This window comes from Lycium barbarum, chromosome 8 (genome assembly GCF_019175385.1).
Source record: "Lycium barbarum isolate Lr01 chromosome 8, ASM1917538v2, whole genome shotgun sequence".
In the NCBI taxonomy this organism is placed as follows: Eukaryota; Viridiplantae; Streptophyta; class Magnoliopsida; order Solanales; family Solanaceae; genus Lycium; species Lycium barbarum.
Genome location: NC_083344.1, coordinates 18,607,193 through 18,628,567, shown reverse-complemented (window position 1 = coordinate 18,628,567; position 21,375 = coordinate 18,607,193). Strand labels below are relative to the sequence as shown.

Sequence of the window (21,375 nt, the reverse complement as noted above, 5' to 3'; positions counted from 1 at the left end):
TTGGGCATATGATGTGTTATTATCCCTCGATGCGCGATAGAGGTGGAGTTCAGCCCACAGGATCAGTAGCCGGTTCTTTTTCGTCCGTGCGCCCTGTAGGGCAGACTCCCCATACTTTAGCAGGCTGTGGTAGGGGCAGAGGGGTAGTATCCATTTAAAGTGGCTCCCAGCCCCATATTTATGCATTGGCTGGACGACAGGATCTTGAGTCCTTTCCTGACGTTGTTACATGTATACTATCCATATTCTCTCGTGATGTTTATGCATTGATTGATTTGGGTTATACGTTGTCGTACATCACTCCTTATATTGTTGGGCGTATTGGGGTGAAACTCGAACCTATTAAACTTTTTGAAGTGTCTACTACGATTGGTGACCCTGTGATAGCTAGACAAGTGTATAAAAATTATGTGATTGTGGTGTGTGGTTGACACACTGTAGCTGATTTAGTTGAGCTGGAAATGCTATATTTTGATGTTATTATGGGCATAGATTGGCTGGCTTCCTGTTATGCTAATGTAGATTGTAGAACCAAAGTGGTTCGATTCCAATTCCCGGGAGAGCCAATCCTAGAATGGAATGGGTAATACAGCATCTCCAAGAGGCAGATTTATATCCTATCTCACGGCAAGAAAGATGATTGCTAAGGGCTACATTTATCATTTACTCCGAGTTCATGACACCGAAGCAGAGCCGCCAACTCTTCAATTCGTCCCGGTAGTAAATGAGTTTCCGGATGCATTTCCAGATGAACTTCCAGACCTTCCACCAGAATGAGAAATTGACTTTACTATTGATGTGTTTCCGGAAATCGAACCTATATCTGTTCGTCCTTACATAATGGCTCCTGCAGAACTGAAAGAGCTAAAGGAACAACTGAAGAATTTGATCGAGAATGGATTTATTAGACCCAGTTCATCACCGTGGGGAGCACCTGTCTTGTTTGTAAGAAAGAAAGATGGTTCCTTGTGAATGTGCATCGATTATAGGCAGTTGAACAAGGTGACGATAAAGAATAAATATCCTCTTCCGAGAATCGATGATTTTTTTGACCAATTACAGGGTGCCAAGTGGTTTTCTCAAATTGATCTAAGATCGGGGTTTCATCAAGTAAGGGTTAGAGAAAAAGACATTCTGAAGATGGCTTTTAGAACCAGATATGGGCATTATGAATTTCAAGTAATGTCATTCGGGTTGACTAACGCTCCGGCAGTGTTTATGAATTTGATGAATAATGTGTTCAGACCCTTCTTAGATATATTCGTGATCGTGTTCATCTATGACATTTTGGTATACTCCCGGTCAGAAATAGAGCATGTAAACCACTTGTGTATTGTCCTTGGAATTCTTCAGAATCATGAACTGTTTGCCAAATTCTCAAAAAGTGAGTTCTGATTGAATTATGTGACTTTTCTGGGCCATATCATCTCGGCTGACGACATTCGGGTAGATACTCAGAAAATTGAGGTTGTGAAGACTTGGCCAAGGCCTACAACACCCACCGAGGTCCGTAGTTTTTTTGGGATTAGCAGGTTATTACAGAAGGTTTGTGGAAGGATTCTCTTCTATTTCAGCACCATTAACGAAGCTAATTCAGAAATCAGCAAGATTTCAATGGACCGATGCTTGCAAGCGCAGTTTCCAGGAATTTAACGATAGATTGACTTCAGCCCTAGTCCTGACACTTCCAGAATGATCAGAAGGCTATGTTGTTTATTGTGATGCCTCCGGTGTCGGGATAGGTTGTATGTTGATGCAGCATGGAAGGGTTATAGCCTATGCCTCCAGATAGTTAAGGAAACATGAGAAGAATTACCCGACCCATGATCTTGAGTTAGCTGCGGTTATTCATACACTATAGATATGGAGACATTATTTGTATGTCATGTTGATATTTATACAGATCATAAGAGTCTCCAGTATATCTTCAAGCAGAAGGAGTTGAATTTGCAGCAGAGACAATGGCTAGAGCTATTGAAGGACTATGATGTGAGTATCTTATATCATCCGGGAACAGTAAATGTGGTGACTGATGCTCTTAGCCGCAAATCCATGGGCAGTTTATGTGATGTTCAACCGAAAAAGAAAGAATTAGTCCGTGAGCTCCATCAGCTAGCTAGCCTAGGAGTTCATTTAATCGATTCAGGCAGTGTAGGAGTTGATATTCATAATCCATCTGTTTCATTCCTAGACATGGAAGTGAAAAGGCGCCAATATGAAGATCCCTAGTTGAGGCACTATAGAGATACACTTCCCCAGAAAGAGGAGTCACCATTTGAGGGTTCTGCAGACGGGGTTCTCAGGTACCAAGGCAGGAAATGTGTTCCAGATGTTGTGGGATTGCGTCATCAAATTTTGGAAAAATCTCATTATTTTCGTTATTCTATTCATCCAGGAGCGACGTAGATGTACCACGATCTCAAGTTAATGTATTGGTGGGATGGAATGAAGAAGGATATCGCAGAGTTTGTAGCTCAATGCCCAAATTGCCAACAAGTGAAAATTGAGTATCAAAAGCCAGGAGGATTATTGCAAGCCATGGAAATTCCAACCTGGAAATGGGAGGTGATCAACATGGTCTTTATTGTAGGTTTGCCTCATTCTCAGCGTAAGTACGACTCCATATGGGTAATCGTGGACAGACTTACAAAATCAGCTCATTTTCTTCCAGTCAGAACTACATACTCAGCAGAAGATTATGCAAAATTGTACCTTCAAGAGATAGTGCAACTTCATAGTGTACCAATATCTATTATCATAGATAGATGGGCACAACTTCATAGTGTACCAAACCAATGATTGGGTGTTCTTAAAAGTGTCGCCCGATGAAAGGCGTAATGAGATTTGGCAAGAAGGGCAAGCTCAGTCCCTAGTATATTGAGCCTTACAAGATTGTACGTAAGGTGGGTCAAGTGGCTTATGAACTAGATTTACCTCCAGAGCTTGAATCTGTCCTTCTAGTTTTACATGTGTCGATGCTCCGTAAATGTGTTGGAGACCCTTCTAGAATCGTGCCAGTGGATGATGTTGAAGTTACTGAAAAGTTGGCTTATGAAGAGGTACCCATTGCCATACTAGAGAAGCAAGTGCGGAAACTCAGAAACAAAGAGGTAGCTTCAGTGAAGGTCTTGTGGAAAAACAATAATAGAAAAGAGATGACTTGGGAAGCAGAAGAGGATATGAAGATCGGATATCCACATTTATTTCCACCCCCGAAAGAGATTCAAGATGAGACGCCATTATCCCCAGGTATGAAATGCTTCTTTTATTGCTTTTGGGTCGGGTGTGGCAAAGCCTCTTAGTGTTGATGTTTTAGCCCTATGTGGGGATGTTATTTTGGGTTGTGGTGACACGATGATAGTTTCATATTACAGGGGAAACTCTGGCAAAATTTCTGTAGAATCCCAGAGAACATAACATTCGAGGACGAATGTTCTTAAGCGGGGGAGAATGTTACGCCTCTCGTCTTCGTCATAGTAGAACTAATGATTTCCTAGTCGAGTATGTCTTGAGAATGGGGACCCGTGCCCGAGTTTGGGGATATAAATTGTTGCACTCTGTGTACAAATGTATCAGTAGGTATTCTAGGTAAATTATGGAGTTAGAAGCTGAACGGATCGAATCGACGAAATTTGAACTAAATCGGGAAATTCTGGAGTCACCAGTCACTGTCGACGGGTTGTCGACATGTCGACGGGTCGACAACATGTCGACGGACCATTAACATGTCGACGGACCGTTGCTGTGCACCGTCCCTGTGTTTCTGTAATCAGAGATTTGCAGGCGTAAGTCGACGGAGCAAGTCGACGGACCGTCGACACGTCGACGGGTCGTCGACCCGCTCGTCGAACCCTTTACTGGAACTTTCCAGTTCCAGTTATAAATAGACGAACCATGCTCTTATTTTTCAGATTTTACTCTCCCCACAAGTCTTGAAAGCTCTAGAATATTCCCTCCATCATGCTAACATAAATCCAAGGTAAATCAATGATCAAACACTAAGAATCAAGTGTAACAAGCGTATGGGCGTTCACTAGGGTTAATGAAAGCATGGAATTCTCTTTGGAATTAAAGTTGGTGTTCTCCTCAAGTGGAGTATCTTCCTCCAAAGATCATTTCTACATCATCAAAGGTGAGTTTCATGTTCATTACATGTTATTAAGAGTATTGAGGGGTTGAATGACTTAGATTAAGAAAGAAAATAGACTATGAAGCTTAAATGTGGAAATAGTGGTATTCTTGAATAGAACTTGATATGAATCATAGTTCTTGATATGATAGGAGTATAATCTTGCTATGAATGACATGAAGAATGTTGAAGAAGTATTATATATGAATGAGTATGACATTGTGTTGTATTTATGGTGGTAGATGACCTTGAAAGGGAATTTTGAGAATTGGATAATGCTTAACTTGGTGAGGATTATTGATTTTGATATTATGGGTGTTGTTATTTATGTTTGGGAGTTGTTTATTATATGGGGAAAGTTATAGAAACAAAGGAGGTGTTGCCCGATTTTCATTTCTCTTTTTTTAGTTTAGACCTAAGTATGCTTCTAATAATCTAATGTAGTATGAATTTCCTTGAATGTAGAGTTGTGAGCTTGGAAGGAGAATGCTTAGTCGTTAAGGAGACGTAAAGGTATGTAAGGCTAGTCCTCTTCTTTCAAAGGCATGACTTCCATAGTATGATTTCCTTTCTATATTTCCATGACTTTCTTACACTCCGAAAATTACGAGTCTATGAATGTTAAGAGCTTCTCATGAGACAAAGATAAGAGATGAGCTATGATAATGATAACTTTAGTCATAGAAATTCTAAGCTTATGAAAGGATGCTATTATGCGACTAATGATCTTGATGTATGATGTCCATGATTTTTATTCATTATTGATAGTCTCACCTCATAATGCTAGTTCCTTCTAGGTGAGACATGATGATTATGATTGTTCCATAAGATAATCGGAGGTTACCGACCTTACGTCACTCCGATAGAGTTATAGCTGTTACTTGAGCTCTTATGAATGCTTTATGTTGAGTGTACAATGATGATTACACCGTGCCTAAATGGCCGGGCAGCACAGCTAAGGCGGACGGCTTATTACACCGTGTCTATATGGTATGGACAGACACCACTAGTGGGCGGCATGAGATGATTACCCCGGACGCGAGAGGCCCGGATGCGGGATAATGATGTTGTTGATTCATACAATTTATGTATATATATGTGATATGTTCTAAAGGTAAAAGTGAGCATGCATGATTCTGCCACAAGAGGCAAGCAGTTGCAATTATCCTTCCTTCTTATGCTTTCTATATTTCCTTATAACGTCATCATATATGCCTTATATACTCAGTACATTGTTCGTACTGACGTCCTTTCTTTTATGGACGCTGTGTTCATGCCCACAGGTAGACAGGGAGACGGCGTAGACGCTTAGGAGCTTATTCAGTTGATTTACAGGAGCACTCCCCTACTCCGGAGCTGCCACTTCTTGGTATATTCTTTGTGTACATATTTGAGGCATGGCGGGGTACTGTCCCGTCCTTATGACTTCAGTACTTCAGTTAGAGGCTCGTAGATACTTGTATGTGGGTTGTAGATGTTATGAGACTTCTTCAGTGTATATTTTGTACATCATTTTGTAGCCTCGTGGGCTTATGCATACATATATGTTTTGGGAGACTTGGAAATTGGTTTATAACAAGATCTATGTTGGAAATGATATATGTCCAGGTTGAGTATGACAAATAGCATGATGAGTGGTGCTCGGTAGTCAGCTCCAGGTACCCGTCATGGCCCCCTAGTTGGGTCGTGACATCTTTGATATAAAATATGACAGGATGCAAAAATACTTGGAGACGATTCAGGTGGTTCTACATCGATTCAAAGAATGGACTATGTAGCATTAGCCGAGGGAACAAAATACCAAGGAAGATGCATTAGCTAACTTGGGTTCTTTGGTAGGAATAGATGAATTTAACTCGGGTACTGTGGTCCAGTTGATGAACTCCGCCGTTGAGAGAAGCCACGCCAAAGTCAACATGGCAACTTTAACCTGGGACTGGCGAAACAAGTACATAGACTACCTGGCTGAGGGTAAATTACCAGCAGATCCTAAGGAATCACAAACTCTTAGGACCAAGGCAGCAAGATATAGCCTAATCGAAGGAAAATTATACCGACGTTCATTTTACGGTCCTTTAGCCAGGTGCCTGGGGCCCAGAGAGATGGATTATGCAATGTGCGAGGTCCACGAAGGGACCTGTGGTAATCACTCCGGAGCTGAGTTATCGGTTCGGATGCTAATTCGAGCCAGTTACTACTGGGATCATATGGAAAAAGACACAAAGAATTTTGTTCGGAAATGTGATTGATGTCAAAGGCACGCCCCAATGATCCATCAGCCGGGGGGATTGCTTCATCCGGTATTGTTCCCATGACCATTCATGAAATAGGGAATGGACATTGTCGGCCCTTTGCCTTGGGCACCAGGTAAGGCTCGTTTCATTTTGTTTATGACTGACTATTTTTCTAAATGGGTTGAAGCACAGGCTTTTGAAAAGGTGTGGGAAAAGGAGGTTATCAACTTCATATGGGATCACATCATATGCCAGTTCGGCATGCCGACTGAGATCAGATGTGACAATGGCCGATAATTCATAGGCAACAAAGTCAATAATTTCCTTGAAGTCTTGAAGATCAAGAAGATAATGTCCATTCCGTATCATCTGAGTGCAAACGAACAGGCAGAATCAACGAACAAGGCTATTATTCAGAACTTAAGGAAACGGTTGGATGAATCCAAAGGCAAGTGGAAAGAAAGCTATCCAGAAATACTCTGGGCTTATAGGACGACTTCGAAGTTGAGCACTGGTGAGACACTGTTTTCCTTGGTGTATGGAGCAGAGGCGTTGATCCCAATTGAACTCGGATAGCCGAGCCTAAGGTTCCCATAAGCCATGGAGAAGTCAAATGACGAGGATATGGCAGTAAAACTTGACTTCACGAAGGAACTATACGAAACCGCTCTAGTCCATCTAGCAGCACAGAAACAACGAATGGGCAGGTATTACAACCAAAGAATGAACCTTCCGCACTTCCAAATCGGGGACTTGGTCCTTCAAAAAGTCTCATTACACACAAAGAACCCTCACAAAGGGAAGCTTGGTCCGAATTGGGAAGGGTCGTACAAGGTAATCAGAATAACCTACAAAGGCTCGTACCACCTCGAGTCAGAGGATGGCCAACAACTGCCAAGAAATTGGAATATAGCACACTTGAAGAGATATTATTGTTAAGGTATGACTCGTACCCTCTTCATGAATTTTTAAACCTACCTGTTTCAATCCTTGCAGGAAAAAGCCCGAATAAAGTCGAGAAGATTAGATTTAGGCCTGAAAACACGTGTTGCACTCTTTTTTCCTTAGCTCGGTTTTGTCCCGAAGTGGGTTTTCCGGCAAGGTTTATAATGAGACAACAACGTAAAGCATGTTACCTTAATGGAGAAGACTAGCCAAGTGCTGGGATCGGGGACTGTTTTGTATCAACGATAGTGATTTCTGTTCTCATACTTCAAACACAAACACTAGGGGACTATCATATAAGCCCAACGAGGCCAAATCAATTGTTTATTGTTTCTTTGAAAATCCTGCATTAGGATTTGTTATAAGGACCAAACGACCGAGTGAGTCATGCTCAGGTAGTCTATTTTGTTACGGCAAAAACGAATTGGATGACCCCTCAGCAGTTGTACCATACAAGTTTGTATAATGAGAAGAACACTTCGGAATAAGCTCTGCATGTATTGACATAAATTACTATTACGCGAATATCCACTTCACATTTATAAGTCTGTTTTATGTCTAAATTCACGAACAATCATGAACTAGGGACTATTGCCAAACAATCAACGAACGAAATAAGGGTTCGTCTTCAAACAAATTCTAAGCGAACTGTGCCCGACTTGTACACGAAGGCTTTGAAAGTCCCAAGTAGACTTAGCCCAAGGAAAAAGACTAAAAAATGCTTAAGTCTAAAAGGTTGGAAATGTCAACCCAAATGCTCGAAGTGATTTAGAGATGTACGAATTCGCGAGCATAAAATATGCATAGTCCCCAACAGATAAAACCCTCGGTGCAAAACTCGCTTGTTTTCAAAGGTGGCTCACCTTAAACAACGAACTCATGTAAAGATCATCCAAGGTGGAGCCTAACTTATACTTGAATGGGATATCAATATGAATATATTTTGTTCAAGTAGACATTAAGCAAACAATGTTTAAAATGTCAAAAAATGAGAAGATCGTCTTTTAAAGACATCGGTGAAACAAGCACTTCCAAAATATATATACATAAGACCAGATAACGACCTTGACAAAAATTTGCAAACACAAGAAGAAATATACATTTTTCTAGCCTAAGGGCCTATCTACTCCTCCTCGGAGGAATCTAACTCCTCGGAAGCAGCAGGCTCTTCTTCCGAACTGTCGCCCAAGAGTCCATTGCTTCCTCGACCTGGGCAATCTTCGCGCCTATATCCTCAAGGCCGCGCTGGACTTCTTGAAGGGTGAGCACGCGGTTTTTCATTTCATATGCTCAGCTCCCAAAGTAAAATGGTCATTGGAAGCTTTGACGTCGGCATCAGCTTGGGCCTGGATCCAGTCCCGCTCGGACAAGGCTTGCTATATCTGGGTCGTCAGCCCGACATTCTGCTGAGATGGCACGCTCAGATCTCGGTTGGCCGCTTCGGGCTGTTCGTTAAGATCCTTGACAGACTTGGCTCGGCCATCGGCCTTCTCTTGGGCCACCCTCGGCAATAAGGTTGGCGATCTCAACTTTGGCAGTATCAAGCTCTTGTAGTAGATTGGCATTGGCAGCCGCCTCCTTTTCAAGTACTGCCTCAGTTTCCAATTGAAGCCTCCGCTTGTCCACCGAAAGAACGGTATATTTATCAAGTAAGTCTGTCAGGTCGTTCTCAACGTGGAGTTTACCCTCCTTGGCAGCAATAAGCTCGGCCTTAAGTGCCGAAGGGTCATCCACTGCTACCAGCTGGTCTTCTTTTTGCTACAAAAGGATCTTGAATTTTTCGGTCTCTCGACCTTGAGCATCCAACTGGCCCCGAACATCTTTAAACTGGCTACGCAGCTCGGCGTTTTCCTACATACATCGCAAAAATCCCTCGTGCTGCAGAATGACGGACTTAAAAAAAGAGGAAAAACTCAGAATTAGGCATAAGCACAAGTTATGAGTTATAACTTAAATAGAGGGTGTTGAACATGCCCGATTGGCAGAGTGCATGCTCTCGTTGAAGAGACATTACCACAAGACTCGATTCATTTTTTCTCATTCCTCATCAGCCAAGACATGAAATGTGTGTCTATAGAGACAATGACAACGTGGACCTGGTCTCATTCGATTTAGCGCTCGGAGCCAGAAAAGTATCCACATGGTTAGGTCGAGAACCCGATTTTGCCTTTTAAAAAAAAATAAAAAAATTATTTGGTTGGACATTGAAGTCAATTTTTCATTTCAGCTTGAAGTTGAATTTCTCAATTTGAATAACTAGCTCTAAACTTTTTCAAGTAATTTTTTTTTTCATTCGCAATAACTTTAATGTTTTTCCAAGTGAAATGCATTTCCAAACTTAACTTTAATTTTCAAATACACTTCTTAAACTTAACTTTAATTGCTATTTCATTTTCAAATTTCACTAAATTTATGTCCAGACGCTTGCTTAGTTTTATCTGACGTTAATGTTATATTAAAGTTGGATATTAAAAAAAAAAAAAAGACCAGTGCTTTATTTCCTTAGTTAATGCTCAGAAAAGTCAAATATGTTTAGTAAATTTGAATATGCTCAAATCAACCGTACATATTCTATTTGTTTTAATTTATGTGATATATTTAAATTGATGCAACATTAAAAGAATTGATTCAAAATATTTCATATTATTTGTTTGACTATAGTTTTTGAAAATTATGGTCTTAATCATATCATAATATTTGTATTGTTATAAAATTTCTCATTAAAGATAAAATGATATTATGTCAATCTAACAAAAACAAAAAATGTGCCACATAAATTGAAACTCACCTAGCGAGCGTAGCAATGTGGCTGTCATCCTTTTGTCATGACACGTCTTCAGATAAACCCTTTATTCCTTTAATGCGGCTGCCTGGTTGGGTTATTAAATATTTGACATTTCAACTGTTATAATAACATATTATTTATTAAGGATAGAAAAGAAGTTTAAAGGTCAGGAGTTTCTAAATACATTTGTATTGGGGATGAAATCGACCACCGTGGCTCTATTTTTTTTTTCTTTAATTATCAAATTCTTTTGGGAGCAAGACAATGGAGCTTATATCATGTCATTATCAAATCAACACTGTTGTAAATGCGGCGAGTCATGTTTCCACGTGTCCATTAAAAATTAATTTAATAATTGCGTCTCCAGCAATGGCAATATTCTTTCTGTTTGCCCTTATCAGTAAAGCTAGAAATTCAAAGAAAAGCTGATATGCCCTTTTTTTCCTTTGGGGATGAGGCATCAAGACATGAGAGGTAAAATTACCGACTCCACACTTAAATTATGTTGGGGTTCTATCAACCTTCAACTTATTGTTTTCATATTATTTACTTCATTCACTAATTACCTAATTACCTGATAAAAAATATAAGTTAAGATATATCATGTGCATACACACACTTATACTAACCAAAAAAAAGAGATTTTAATACTCCCTCCATTCCAAAAAGATTGTCCTCTTTTGATTTGGCACAAAATTTAAGAAATAAAGAAAGATTTTGAAATGTGTGATCCAAAACAAGTCTTAGATATTTGTGTAACTGTAAATCATCTTATAAAGTTAAATTGTTTCTAAATATATAAAAAAAAAGGACAATCTTTTTGGGACAAACTAAAAAGGAATGAGGACAATTTTTTTGGAACAGATGGAGTATCTTATTTAATTTGACTTTTTCGGACCTAAACCAACAGGACCTCATCGTCTCTATTCTTCCACATTCTAGTACTCAAAAGTCAAATATGTTTGGGATCCGTTGATGTCAACCTACCATGCACCCATATAGAGCATTGTGAAAACACTCTTAATTTTTTGGTACAAGCCATTTAAAAGTACAACTAGTTAAAATAACAAGTAGTTTAATTTTGAGAGGATCATAAAGGCATGGAAGCCAATAAGGTGGAGATCATATTGAAAGAAATGATCAAACCATCATCCCCAACTCCTTCACCTCTTAGAATCCACAAACTATCACTTCTTGATCAAATCTCACCTCCAGTTTTCATCCCTCTAATTTTCTTATACCAACATCACAACAATATCAATCGTGCCACAAAGTTATTAAAGCAATCTCTATCCGATGCTTTAACGCGATTCTACCCATTGGCTGGAAGGCTCAATAATGATAACAAATATTCCATTGATTGTAACGATGCTGGAGCCGAGTTTATTGAAGCTGAAGTTCATGGTTATAACCTCTCACATGTTATACAAACTCCAAAGATGGAGGACTTAAGAGAATTCCTCCCGCGTGTACTAGGAAATGACGATGATGTCCTTCTAGCAGTCTAAGTTAATTTATTTGATTATGATCAAGGGATTGCAATAGGTGTGTGCATGTCACACAAAGTTGGTGATGGCTCGTCCATAGTGACATTCATCAATGCATGGGAAGCCATTACCTGAGGGGACGTCGAAATTGTGAAACCTAATTTTAACCTAGCAAGTACTCTTTTCCCGCCGATAGACTTGTCTAATTCGAATTTCAAACCATCCATAGGGATGAAGAAGGAAAAGCTGATGATGACGAGGAGATTCGTTTTCGACAAGGAAAAGCTTGATGCCCTCAGGTAGGGGCGTCAAATTGGCGAGCTGAGCTAAAAAGCGGGTCATAACCCAACTCGTTCAATTCTTCTATGTTTTAATTTCCTTGCTTGTTCTTTTAAAGTAATTTCTTAATACCTACTAAAACTATTTTTTCTTTCTTTATTATGGTTATATATAAGATATCAAATGATAAAAAATGTCTTTTCTAAAATATATTGATAAGATCTCTCATGGGTCCAAATCACAGTAGCCCAAGATTTTAAGAGAAAAATTGATAAATAGCTACAGCTTAGAGTGTAATAACAAAATGTAGCTACGGTTTGCGTATTTATGAAACGTAGCTACAGTTGTTGTATCAGGTAGATATCAGCTGTATCAGCGAAAGAGCAGTATCAGGCGGGTATTAGGTGGGTATAATTGTATCAGCGTATACTCTATCAGTTGATATCGCATGAAAGAATTGTATCAGCACATACTGTATAAGCGCTAATAGCTACATCTTGTAGTTTTTTGAAACTATAGCTACGCTCATAAATACAAACGTGATTTTTCCATTTTGTAATGGGGTAAAATGGACTAAGCTAATAAATTGATGGGTCAATGACCAACTCACACTTAGACAAATTAGGCGGATCATGTTTTCATGAGCTAATTTTACTAACCGTGCCCTTAGGAAATCGGCTTCTTCAAGATCACAAGTGAAGGATCCCACTCGTATGGAAGCTCTCTCAGCCTTTGTATGGAAGCACTTCATGAAAAAAGATTCTAAAAAGATGTTTGTTGCAGTTCATGCGATGAATATAAGGTCAAGAATGAATCCAACCATACCGGACAACTCTTTTGGGAACTTATGGACAGCTGCGCTAGCATTTCCAGAAATGATGGCCAGTACTAATGATGATGATTTGGTGTACCAGTTGAGAAATGCAATAAGGAATATTAATAGTGATTATATTAAGATATTACAAAATGGACAAGATTTTCTGAAACATATGGGGAGATTAGTGGAAATGTTTTCAAAGGGGGAAGTTGAGTTTTGTAATTTTACAAGTTGGTGTAGGTTTCCTGTGTATGAAGTGGATTTTGGATGGGGAAAGCCAATATGGGTATGCACTACCACTTTTCCATATGAGAATATGTTCATATTTGTGAATACAAAATGTGGAGAAGGAATAGAAGCATGGGTTAATATGCTCGAGGATGATGATGACCTTATTTAATTTGAAGTTTCGATATGATTTAGCCACAACATTTTTTCTATTAATTAATGTTTTAGATATAAACTGCGTGTTGAAGTACTTAGGGAAAATAGTGATTTTTTTTAAAATTGTTTTTATTACATAGGGGGTAGGGGAAGGGGAAATGCGGAAGGTGATTACAATGTGGGGATTCGAACCCTCACCAACAAGGTGAGAGTTCAAGTAGCCAACCAACTGAGCTACTAGATCCCTACCGAATTTTGGTCCTTGTGTTATTGCTTAATTCTATTTTGAGCCTTGTATTATTCAACTTATCTCATAAATCTTCAATTATACTATGTATTCATGTTTGGTCCCTAAGCTAATCAAATTAACAGACAAAATAAAACAGAAAACTTAAATGGATACAGATTTAAAACCCAGAAATAATAACAGAGAGAGAGAGAGAGAGAGAGAGAGAGAGAGAGAGAAAGAGAGAGAGAGAGAGAGAAGCAGAACTCCAATATAGTTTACAAAGTATAATCCATAAGATCCTCCTCTTCGTCATCCTATAAGTACTGTAACGCCCACTGTCTCCGTTAGCTACGAGGTCAGTTGGAAGAAGCTAAGTTTGTCTTTAAAGTTGTTGTTAGGCTAACTCGCGCAAATATATCAAGAATCCTTTTTAGTGTACATAGCAATGTTGAAGATAGTGATCAAGACAACTTGCAGAATCCATCTCTGGATAAGGGACTTAGCCTAGAGTCGGTTACTTGAGTATAGTTATAGTAGGGATCAAACTCTTGTAATGTATAGCTAAAGGATAAGTCTAACTCTAGTAGTGTTTAACTCGAATAAGAACTTGTGTATTACACTTGTAGTAGGCTAAGTATTCTTCTGTATTGCTCCTTTAAATGGAGCCTTCTGTACTCGCTTAATGTATCATAAATACACTTTAGTTTTCTCCTAAATAGCTTGAGAATTCTACATGGTATCAGAGCATTAGAACTCTTCTTGTTGCTTAAGTTTTGAAACCTCAAAAACTGTTTTTCTGTTCATCCAAAAGTGGCCCCTACAACATCTGCTACCAATACTCTCTCAACCTCATCGCTACATCATCCCATTGCCTCATGTTCTATCAAACTTAAGCCAACAAACTACCTTATTTGGAGGACACAGATGCTGCAATTGATTCAGGTGGTCGGATTAACTTATCCTATCAAAGAAGCTACACCTGAATAATCATATGTGAAATCATTTGAGGAAGCTGCTGAAACTAGTTCTGAAAAGGCTAGTGAAACAAATTATGGGGAGGCTGTTGGAGATAGTAGTAGTGAAGATGATTGGGAAGACAAGGTTGTTTTGCTTAGGAGTTGGATTTCATGCACTTTGATAGAAGAAAGTATGTATCTCATAGTAGGTTGTTCTACTGCAAAAGAGATGTGGGAGTGTTTGGAGGAAGTTTACCTTCAGTCAACAAAGGACAGAGAATTCCAACTAAAGCAGTAACTGCAGAATGTTAAGTTGGGAAGCAAGAAGATTGATGAATACATCAAGGAATTCAAATGCATCTGTGATGGACTTGCAACCATACACAAACTTGTTGATGAAGACAGCAAAGTGATCAACTTTGCAAGGGGCTTAGATCTCAAATAATAAACATTCAAAATTGTCATGTTAGGTAAGGCACCTTATCCTACTCTAAACCAATTTGACAATGCATTCACGGGTTTCGATATGAGAGAGGATGAAGAAGAAGCTCCTCAATAGAACTTCAATATGGCTTTCTCTGCTCAAAGAAAAAGAGGAAGAGGAAACTATTCCCAAACAGCCAGAGGTAACAACAATTTTAACTCAAGGGGAAGAGGTTCCAGGCCTGCTGGCCAAGGAAACAATAATAAGAATAATCAAAGTTCTCAAGGTGGAAGTCAAAATAAGGGAAAAGATGTATTAAGGCATGTCAGATTTGTGGTAGGCATAATCACAATGCTCTAAAGTGTTTTTAAAGGTGGGATTATTCATACCAAGATACAGATGAACTACCACAAGCACTAGCTGCTGTAAATATGTAGAACACATCAGATGCAGATGATGCTATATATGTGGACTCGGGAGCAACCAGTCATATGACAAATAACTCAGGTAATCTATCTGAACTTAAAGATTACAATGGAACTGATAAGAGTGTCATTGGAAATGATTCTTAGTTAGACATTACTCATGTTTGCAACACAACTAAATCAGGATTGAAGTTAAAGGAAGTTCTTGTGGTACCTAAGATCATTAAGAACCTGCTTTCAGTTAGTAAGATTGCAAAAGATAACTCGTGCACTCTTGAATTTGACGAATCTCATTTTGTTGTTAAGGACAAGAAGACAAGGACACTACTGGCAAAGGGATCTACAAAAGAAGGACTTTATGCTTTGGAGGATAACAACCTTTATGCTTTAACTGCTACGCAAGACTGAAAGAATTTAGATAGTATTTGGCATGTTAGATTTGGACATCCTAGTTTGAAGTCTTTACAAATTTTGAGTAGAGATAGTTGCATTAATGTTAGTAGTGGATTAAAGTGCCTATTGTTTGTTCTAGTTGTCAGCTGGAAAGGTTGTAAACTACCATTTGGCTTGAGAAAGAACCTTTGTTAAAAATCCATTATGATCTCTGGGGTCCTGCTTCTGTTGAATCCTCTCAGCATATGAGGTATTATGTAGTGTTTGTAGATTACACAAAATATACATGGATTTATCCACTGAAAAAGAAATCCAAATTTTTTGAAATATTTCTCAAATGTCAGAAAATGGTAGAGAAACAGTTTTCAAAAGCTATAAAGATATTTCAGTGTGATGGAGGTGGTCAGTTCATGAATACAGAATTTATTAAGCATTTAGGGAGTTTTGGAATCATGAGAAACATTTCTTGTCCTAACTCACCAGAATAAAATGGAATTGCTGAAAGATAACACATGCACATTGTTTAGGCTGGTTTAATTTTACTGTTGCATGACAAGCTGCCTTTATTCCTATGGGTAGAAGCATTCTCGACTGCTCTGTTTCTTATCAATAGAGTGCCTTCTTTAGTACTAAAGATGGAAACTTCTTTGTTAAGTTGTATGGTGCACAACCTGATAATAATAGTTTAAAGGTGTTTGGATGTAGGTGTTTCCCTATCTAAAAGGTAGCACAAAGTTTAGTCCTAAAACCTATCTATGCGTGTCCATAAGGTATAACAGTCTACACAAAGGATATAGATGCTATCATCCTCCAACGAGAAGAGTGTATGTGTCCACACATGTGATCTTTGATTAATCCATCCTGCCTTATGTGCACTAGAACTGTTACATGCAAAAACTGATGTTTCAACTCACTTAGCTACTTTGGCTGAATTCTTCTCTAAGTTGCAGGAACAAAATCCTGATACTATCACTTCAGGGGAAGCGTTTCCAAGTAATGCAGATGCAGGAAGTGAAACTACAGCTAGAAATGTGTTGCCTTCACTTGATGATGGAATTGCTAATGGTGAAACTCGGCATGGCTCTACTAATCTAGATGGTGTGATGCCAAATAATGAAATTGTACCTGACTCTACAACAATAACAGATGACACGTACTAAATAGTGATCCTTAAAAGATCAGTTAAATGATGAACTAACTGATTAGACAGCAGAGATGATTCAGATGTTGCACAACATAATATTGTTTATGTTTATGACCCTCATGGCATACATTTTAAATTGATCTTTCAAATTGGTTTAACACAGCTTAGTCAAAATGTTGCAGATCAACAAGCAGAAAATGTTGTAGATCAAGAAGTTCCACTTCCTAATCACATAGCTCCTGAAGAACAAGGGCATCACATGTTGACAAGATACAAGACAAATACAATTCCCATAACACATATGTCACTTGCTGCAAGTAGAGAAGAGACATATAGGGAACCAAAACCTGCAAAAGAAGCACTAAAATCTCCACACTGGCTTGCAACAATGCATGAGGAGATTAAAGCCTTGAACATCAACAAAACTTGAATATTAGTACCCAAGACTATAGGAATGAACACAGCTGGGTCAAAATAGGTGTTCAAAACCAAGTTAAAAGAAAATGGAATCATAGACAGATATAAAACAAGACTAGTTGCTAGAGGATTTTCTCATCTTGAAGGGATTGATTTTAAAGAAACTTTCAGTGTTGTGGCTAAGGATACAACCATAAGGAAGGTTCTATCAGTTGCTATCAGTTTAAAATGGAAAATTAGCAACTAGATGTCAAAAATACTTTTTCACATGGGCATCTGCAGGAAGAAGTACACATGAGCCAACCTCCAGGATTCATTGATCCCAGGTATCCTGATCATGTTTTCTTATTAAAGAAAGCATTGTATGGAATTAAACAGGCACCTAGAGCCTGGTTTGATAAGTTCAGTTTGCATTTACTTCATCTTGGATTCATATGTAGTAAAGCAGATCCCTCTTTTCTTACACTTCATTGTAAGAGAGGCACAATTTTACTCCTGTTGTATGTAGATGATTTAATAATAACAGGAAGTTATCAAGAGTATGTCTCAGAGGTGATTACAATAGTTGGAAAGGAATTTGCAATGAAGAATCCTGGACCTCTTCACTTCTTCTTAGAAATTGAGGTCAAGTACTTCCCGGGTGGAATCCATTTAAGTCAGGGTAAGTATGCTACTAAACTTCTTCATAAGACTGACATAGCTATGGAAAAGGCAATGAACACACCTCTAGCATAGAAACATGGTTTACAAGAGGCAACAAGAAGTCCTGTTGATGCTTAATTATACAAAAGCATTATGGGAAGTCTTCATACTTAACACTGACCGGGCTTGATATAACTCATCGAGTAAATCTAGCTAGTCAGTTAATGCAGAGTCGAAACATTGAGCATCTTCAAGGTATCAAGAGAATAGCCATATACATCAAGGGAACTCTACAACAGGGGCTCAGAATCATTTCACAATCATTTTGTAGGTTATATGGCTATTCAGATGCAGACTGGGGAGGCTGTGTTGACACCGAATTTTGGCTCACTATATTTAAAAATAACGTCTCAGGAAACCCTGATTGTTAAAAAAACACAAAATAGCACTTTTTACACATTTATTGCATTTTTCAGCAAGTTAATGACAATTATCCTTATTTCTGCAAATATTAGGATTTTTATCAATTTATTGTCACTTAAATTAATTTCAGTAATCATTTTTTTTGACACCAAGCACATACACAACACTGAAATTTTATTTCAGTAAGTAATCTTTTTTTTTCAAACACAGTATATTTTTCAAGTATCAATCACATTTTAATTTACATTTTTTAATTGCATAATAATACTTATATCTTTTTTTTATGCATAGTTATATTTAATACAGTCCGTCAGTACAAGAAACCCATAAGAGTTTATCACAAACACAGTTAATTCAGAGATATCTCAAAATTCTCTTAGTGTACAATTAAATTCTCACGTACCCCTATTTCCCAAATCTGATTTTTTTCTCCACTCATTTTCTCCGCGAGCCCCACACGTTTTCTACTTTTGACCTTTTTTATTTTCCCTCAATTCAGGGGATTTTATCTTTGGCATTGGGGAAGATTTGGGAAGAAAAAACTCTCCCAGATCTTTTTATACATCACACACAGAGACACCTCTCCTCCTTAAAAAATTATATATAAAAAAAAAAAAAAATCTCCATCTCACAATCTTTTCTTAATTTTTTCTAACTTTCATCTTTCTCTACACTCACACACACTACGAACATATTTTTTTTCTTTATGAATTGGGTTTTCTACTGTTTTGCTATGGACTTTTGGATCTCTACTTGACATATTTTATTCACTTTATTGTTCTTACTCTTAGACATTTTTTAATTGTTAAACACTTTGCATGTATGCATATGTTTGGACAAAGTAGTCTAGGTAATCAATTGATTTTCACACCTTTCCTCTTCTTCTGCCCACACCATAGCTTCACCATTTTCCTTCTTCATCCAAAGCAGCGAACACACCAGACCACCCTCGTCCCGCACTACGCGTCACCATCATCCCATCAATGTGAACCTCTAATCTTCTTGTCACGGCCCAATTTCACTAAGTCGTGCGGGCACCTACCTTTCCCACATCGGTAGGTAACTCAACATTCACAAATATTAAAAAAATAGCAGAAGAAGTAAAATAGCGTAAGTCTCAAAAATATAATATAAATAAGAAAATGTAGAAGTAAATGAAATCTGCTCCAGTATCTGGTCTGGTCATACAAGAGCATCTAACTAAATACTACAAGTCTGAATCATAATAATACATAAGTAGTCTTAAAGATCATGTCTCAGAATGAAAATAAAGACACAATAATAGAAAAAGTCTTCGAGCAGTGAACGTCCTCATGCTCATCCTGAAGGACTCGAATCAGCCATCCTCGAATATCAGTCACGAGGAGTAGAAGTCGATCTCACTTGGTACTCTGTATTCATAAAAGAATGCAGCAAGTGCAGGTCAGTACAAACAACAAGTACTGGTAGGTATCATAGGCCGACTAAGACCAGCTAACGTATATAAAGACAACAAAGCAAGATAAACACATAAACCAACAAGTACAAGTCAACACGAATTTATATCCACGGAACAAGTCATCTCCTATGTTATAGCATCTAAACCCAACTGTGCCGAGTATCAGTAGAATCCATCGGAACCAGTACATCACAATAGTATCACAACAAGTCATCACCTATGTTATAGCATCTAAGCCCAATTGTGCCATGTCTCAGTATAATCAATCTGAACCAGTACATCACAATAGTATCACAACAGGTCATCACCTATGTTATAGCATCTAAGCCTAACTATGCCTGTCACGACCCTAATTACTGATCGTGCGGGCACCTACCTTATTATCCCAAGTAGGCGAACCCTTACCCATTAACCTATTAATAATTAGCCAATTTCAACTTCTTTAATCATTTATTAAAAGTCAATGAGCATGCGAATGAAGAAATAGTCTATCAAGTCATAAATAATAATTAATATAAGTGCAGAAGTCTTAACTATTACACCCAAAAATCGGAAAGTCATCGTACAAGGACTCTAGCCAACAATGTCTAAAGAATGAAGTATGTCTCAAATATAACAAATAATATCTGGAATGAAAGTAGACATCTGAAAAGAGAGTTCTTCAGGTGGCATGGCATGGATAAAAGCTCACCCTCGGATTTGATCGAGCAAACTAGCTTCAAGCTAGAGATGTAATCTGGATGAAATCCCTGGAACACAATTTACACTAAAAAAGGGTGCAACTAGGTAGTATCAGTACAAATACTATGTATCGGTAAGCATCATAGGCCGACTAAGATTAGTTCATGCATGTAAGTATAAAATCAACAAGATAAACAGATAGGCACTTAACACTCAAATCCAAGTCACAGAATATCCCATAACGGAGTCACAGCCTAAGATGAAGATTCTAAACCACAAGTTTGTCAAGTTTCAATAATCTCACCTGATGATCACAACTCCAAGTTCCTTCCTTAGGTACAGTAACTAATCCACAATTTTAACTCAGTCAATGGTCATCATTATATCACAATAGGCATTCAACATCCATACCAAAATCAGAAACAAATGAGCATATAATAATGCAGAATAAAATGTAATGATGTGCAATGCAATGCAATGCAATGCCATGCACTGGCCAATCACTCGAACTATACACACATGCTAACTGATGTCATTGCTCCGTAGTCATGACCTGCAGGGAACCCATGGTGTCCATGTACCACTCGTTCTGGATTCACTCCTCGGACCCAAGCATAAACCTCCGCTCCAGAACAAACTTCGGACGCGGGCCACATCAATGTACTCTCATTTTCGGAACGAACCTCGAACCACGAGCCCATAATCTAGGTCACATTTGTGCCTTTCCATATGTATAGTAACACTGTCACATCACTCTCAATGATCAATTCATCAAGTACCATGTATCAAATAGTATCACAAGTTCAACAAGAAGATTATATTAACTTCTTCACTAATTTCACATCACAATGTATGTCTCAACGTATTCCAGTTCACTAGTATGTATGGACTATGAACAATTAGCAATATCAATGTCAAACACAAGGCATCGTGCCACAAGTCTCCCAAACCATTTCCATCATGTATGAGTGTATGAATGCATAAATGAGTGTAAGCATGGTAAATCAATGCAAACCAATAAAGCAACTGTGAAGGTACAAGTCATAAAGCCACAAGTCATATCAAGACTTAGATCAACTCAGCCATGAAATGAATCATACAAACCGTCTCAACTAACATAATAGTCTATGTCCCTCTTTACTT

General features: G+C 38.3%; 1 protein-coding gene across 1 annotated transcript; it reads left to right on the top strand.

Moving 5' to 3' along the window:
* Nucleotides 1-11,146: 11,146 nt before the first annotated feature.
* On the top strand, nucleotides 11,147-13,105 carry LOC132607739 (stemmadenine O-acetyltransferase-like). Its single transcript, XM_060321821.1, has 4 exons — nucleotides 11,147-11,596; nucleotides 11,627-11,694; nucleotides 12,216-12,256; nucleotides 12,530-13,105. The coding sequence occupies exons 1-4, from the start codon at nucleotides 11,194-11,196 to the stop codon at nucleotides 13,074-13,076; spliced, it is 1,059 nt and encodes a 352-aa protein (XP_060177804.1). The 5' UTR covers nucleotides 11,147-11,193; the 3' UTR covers nucleotides 13,077-13,105.
* The last annotated feature ends 8,270 nt before the right edge of the window (nucleotides 13,106-21,375 follow it).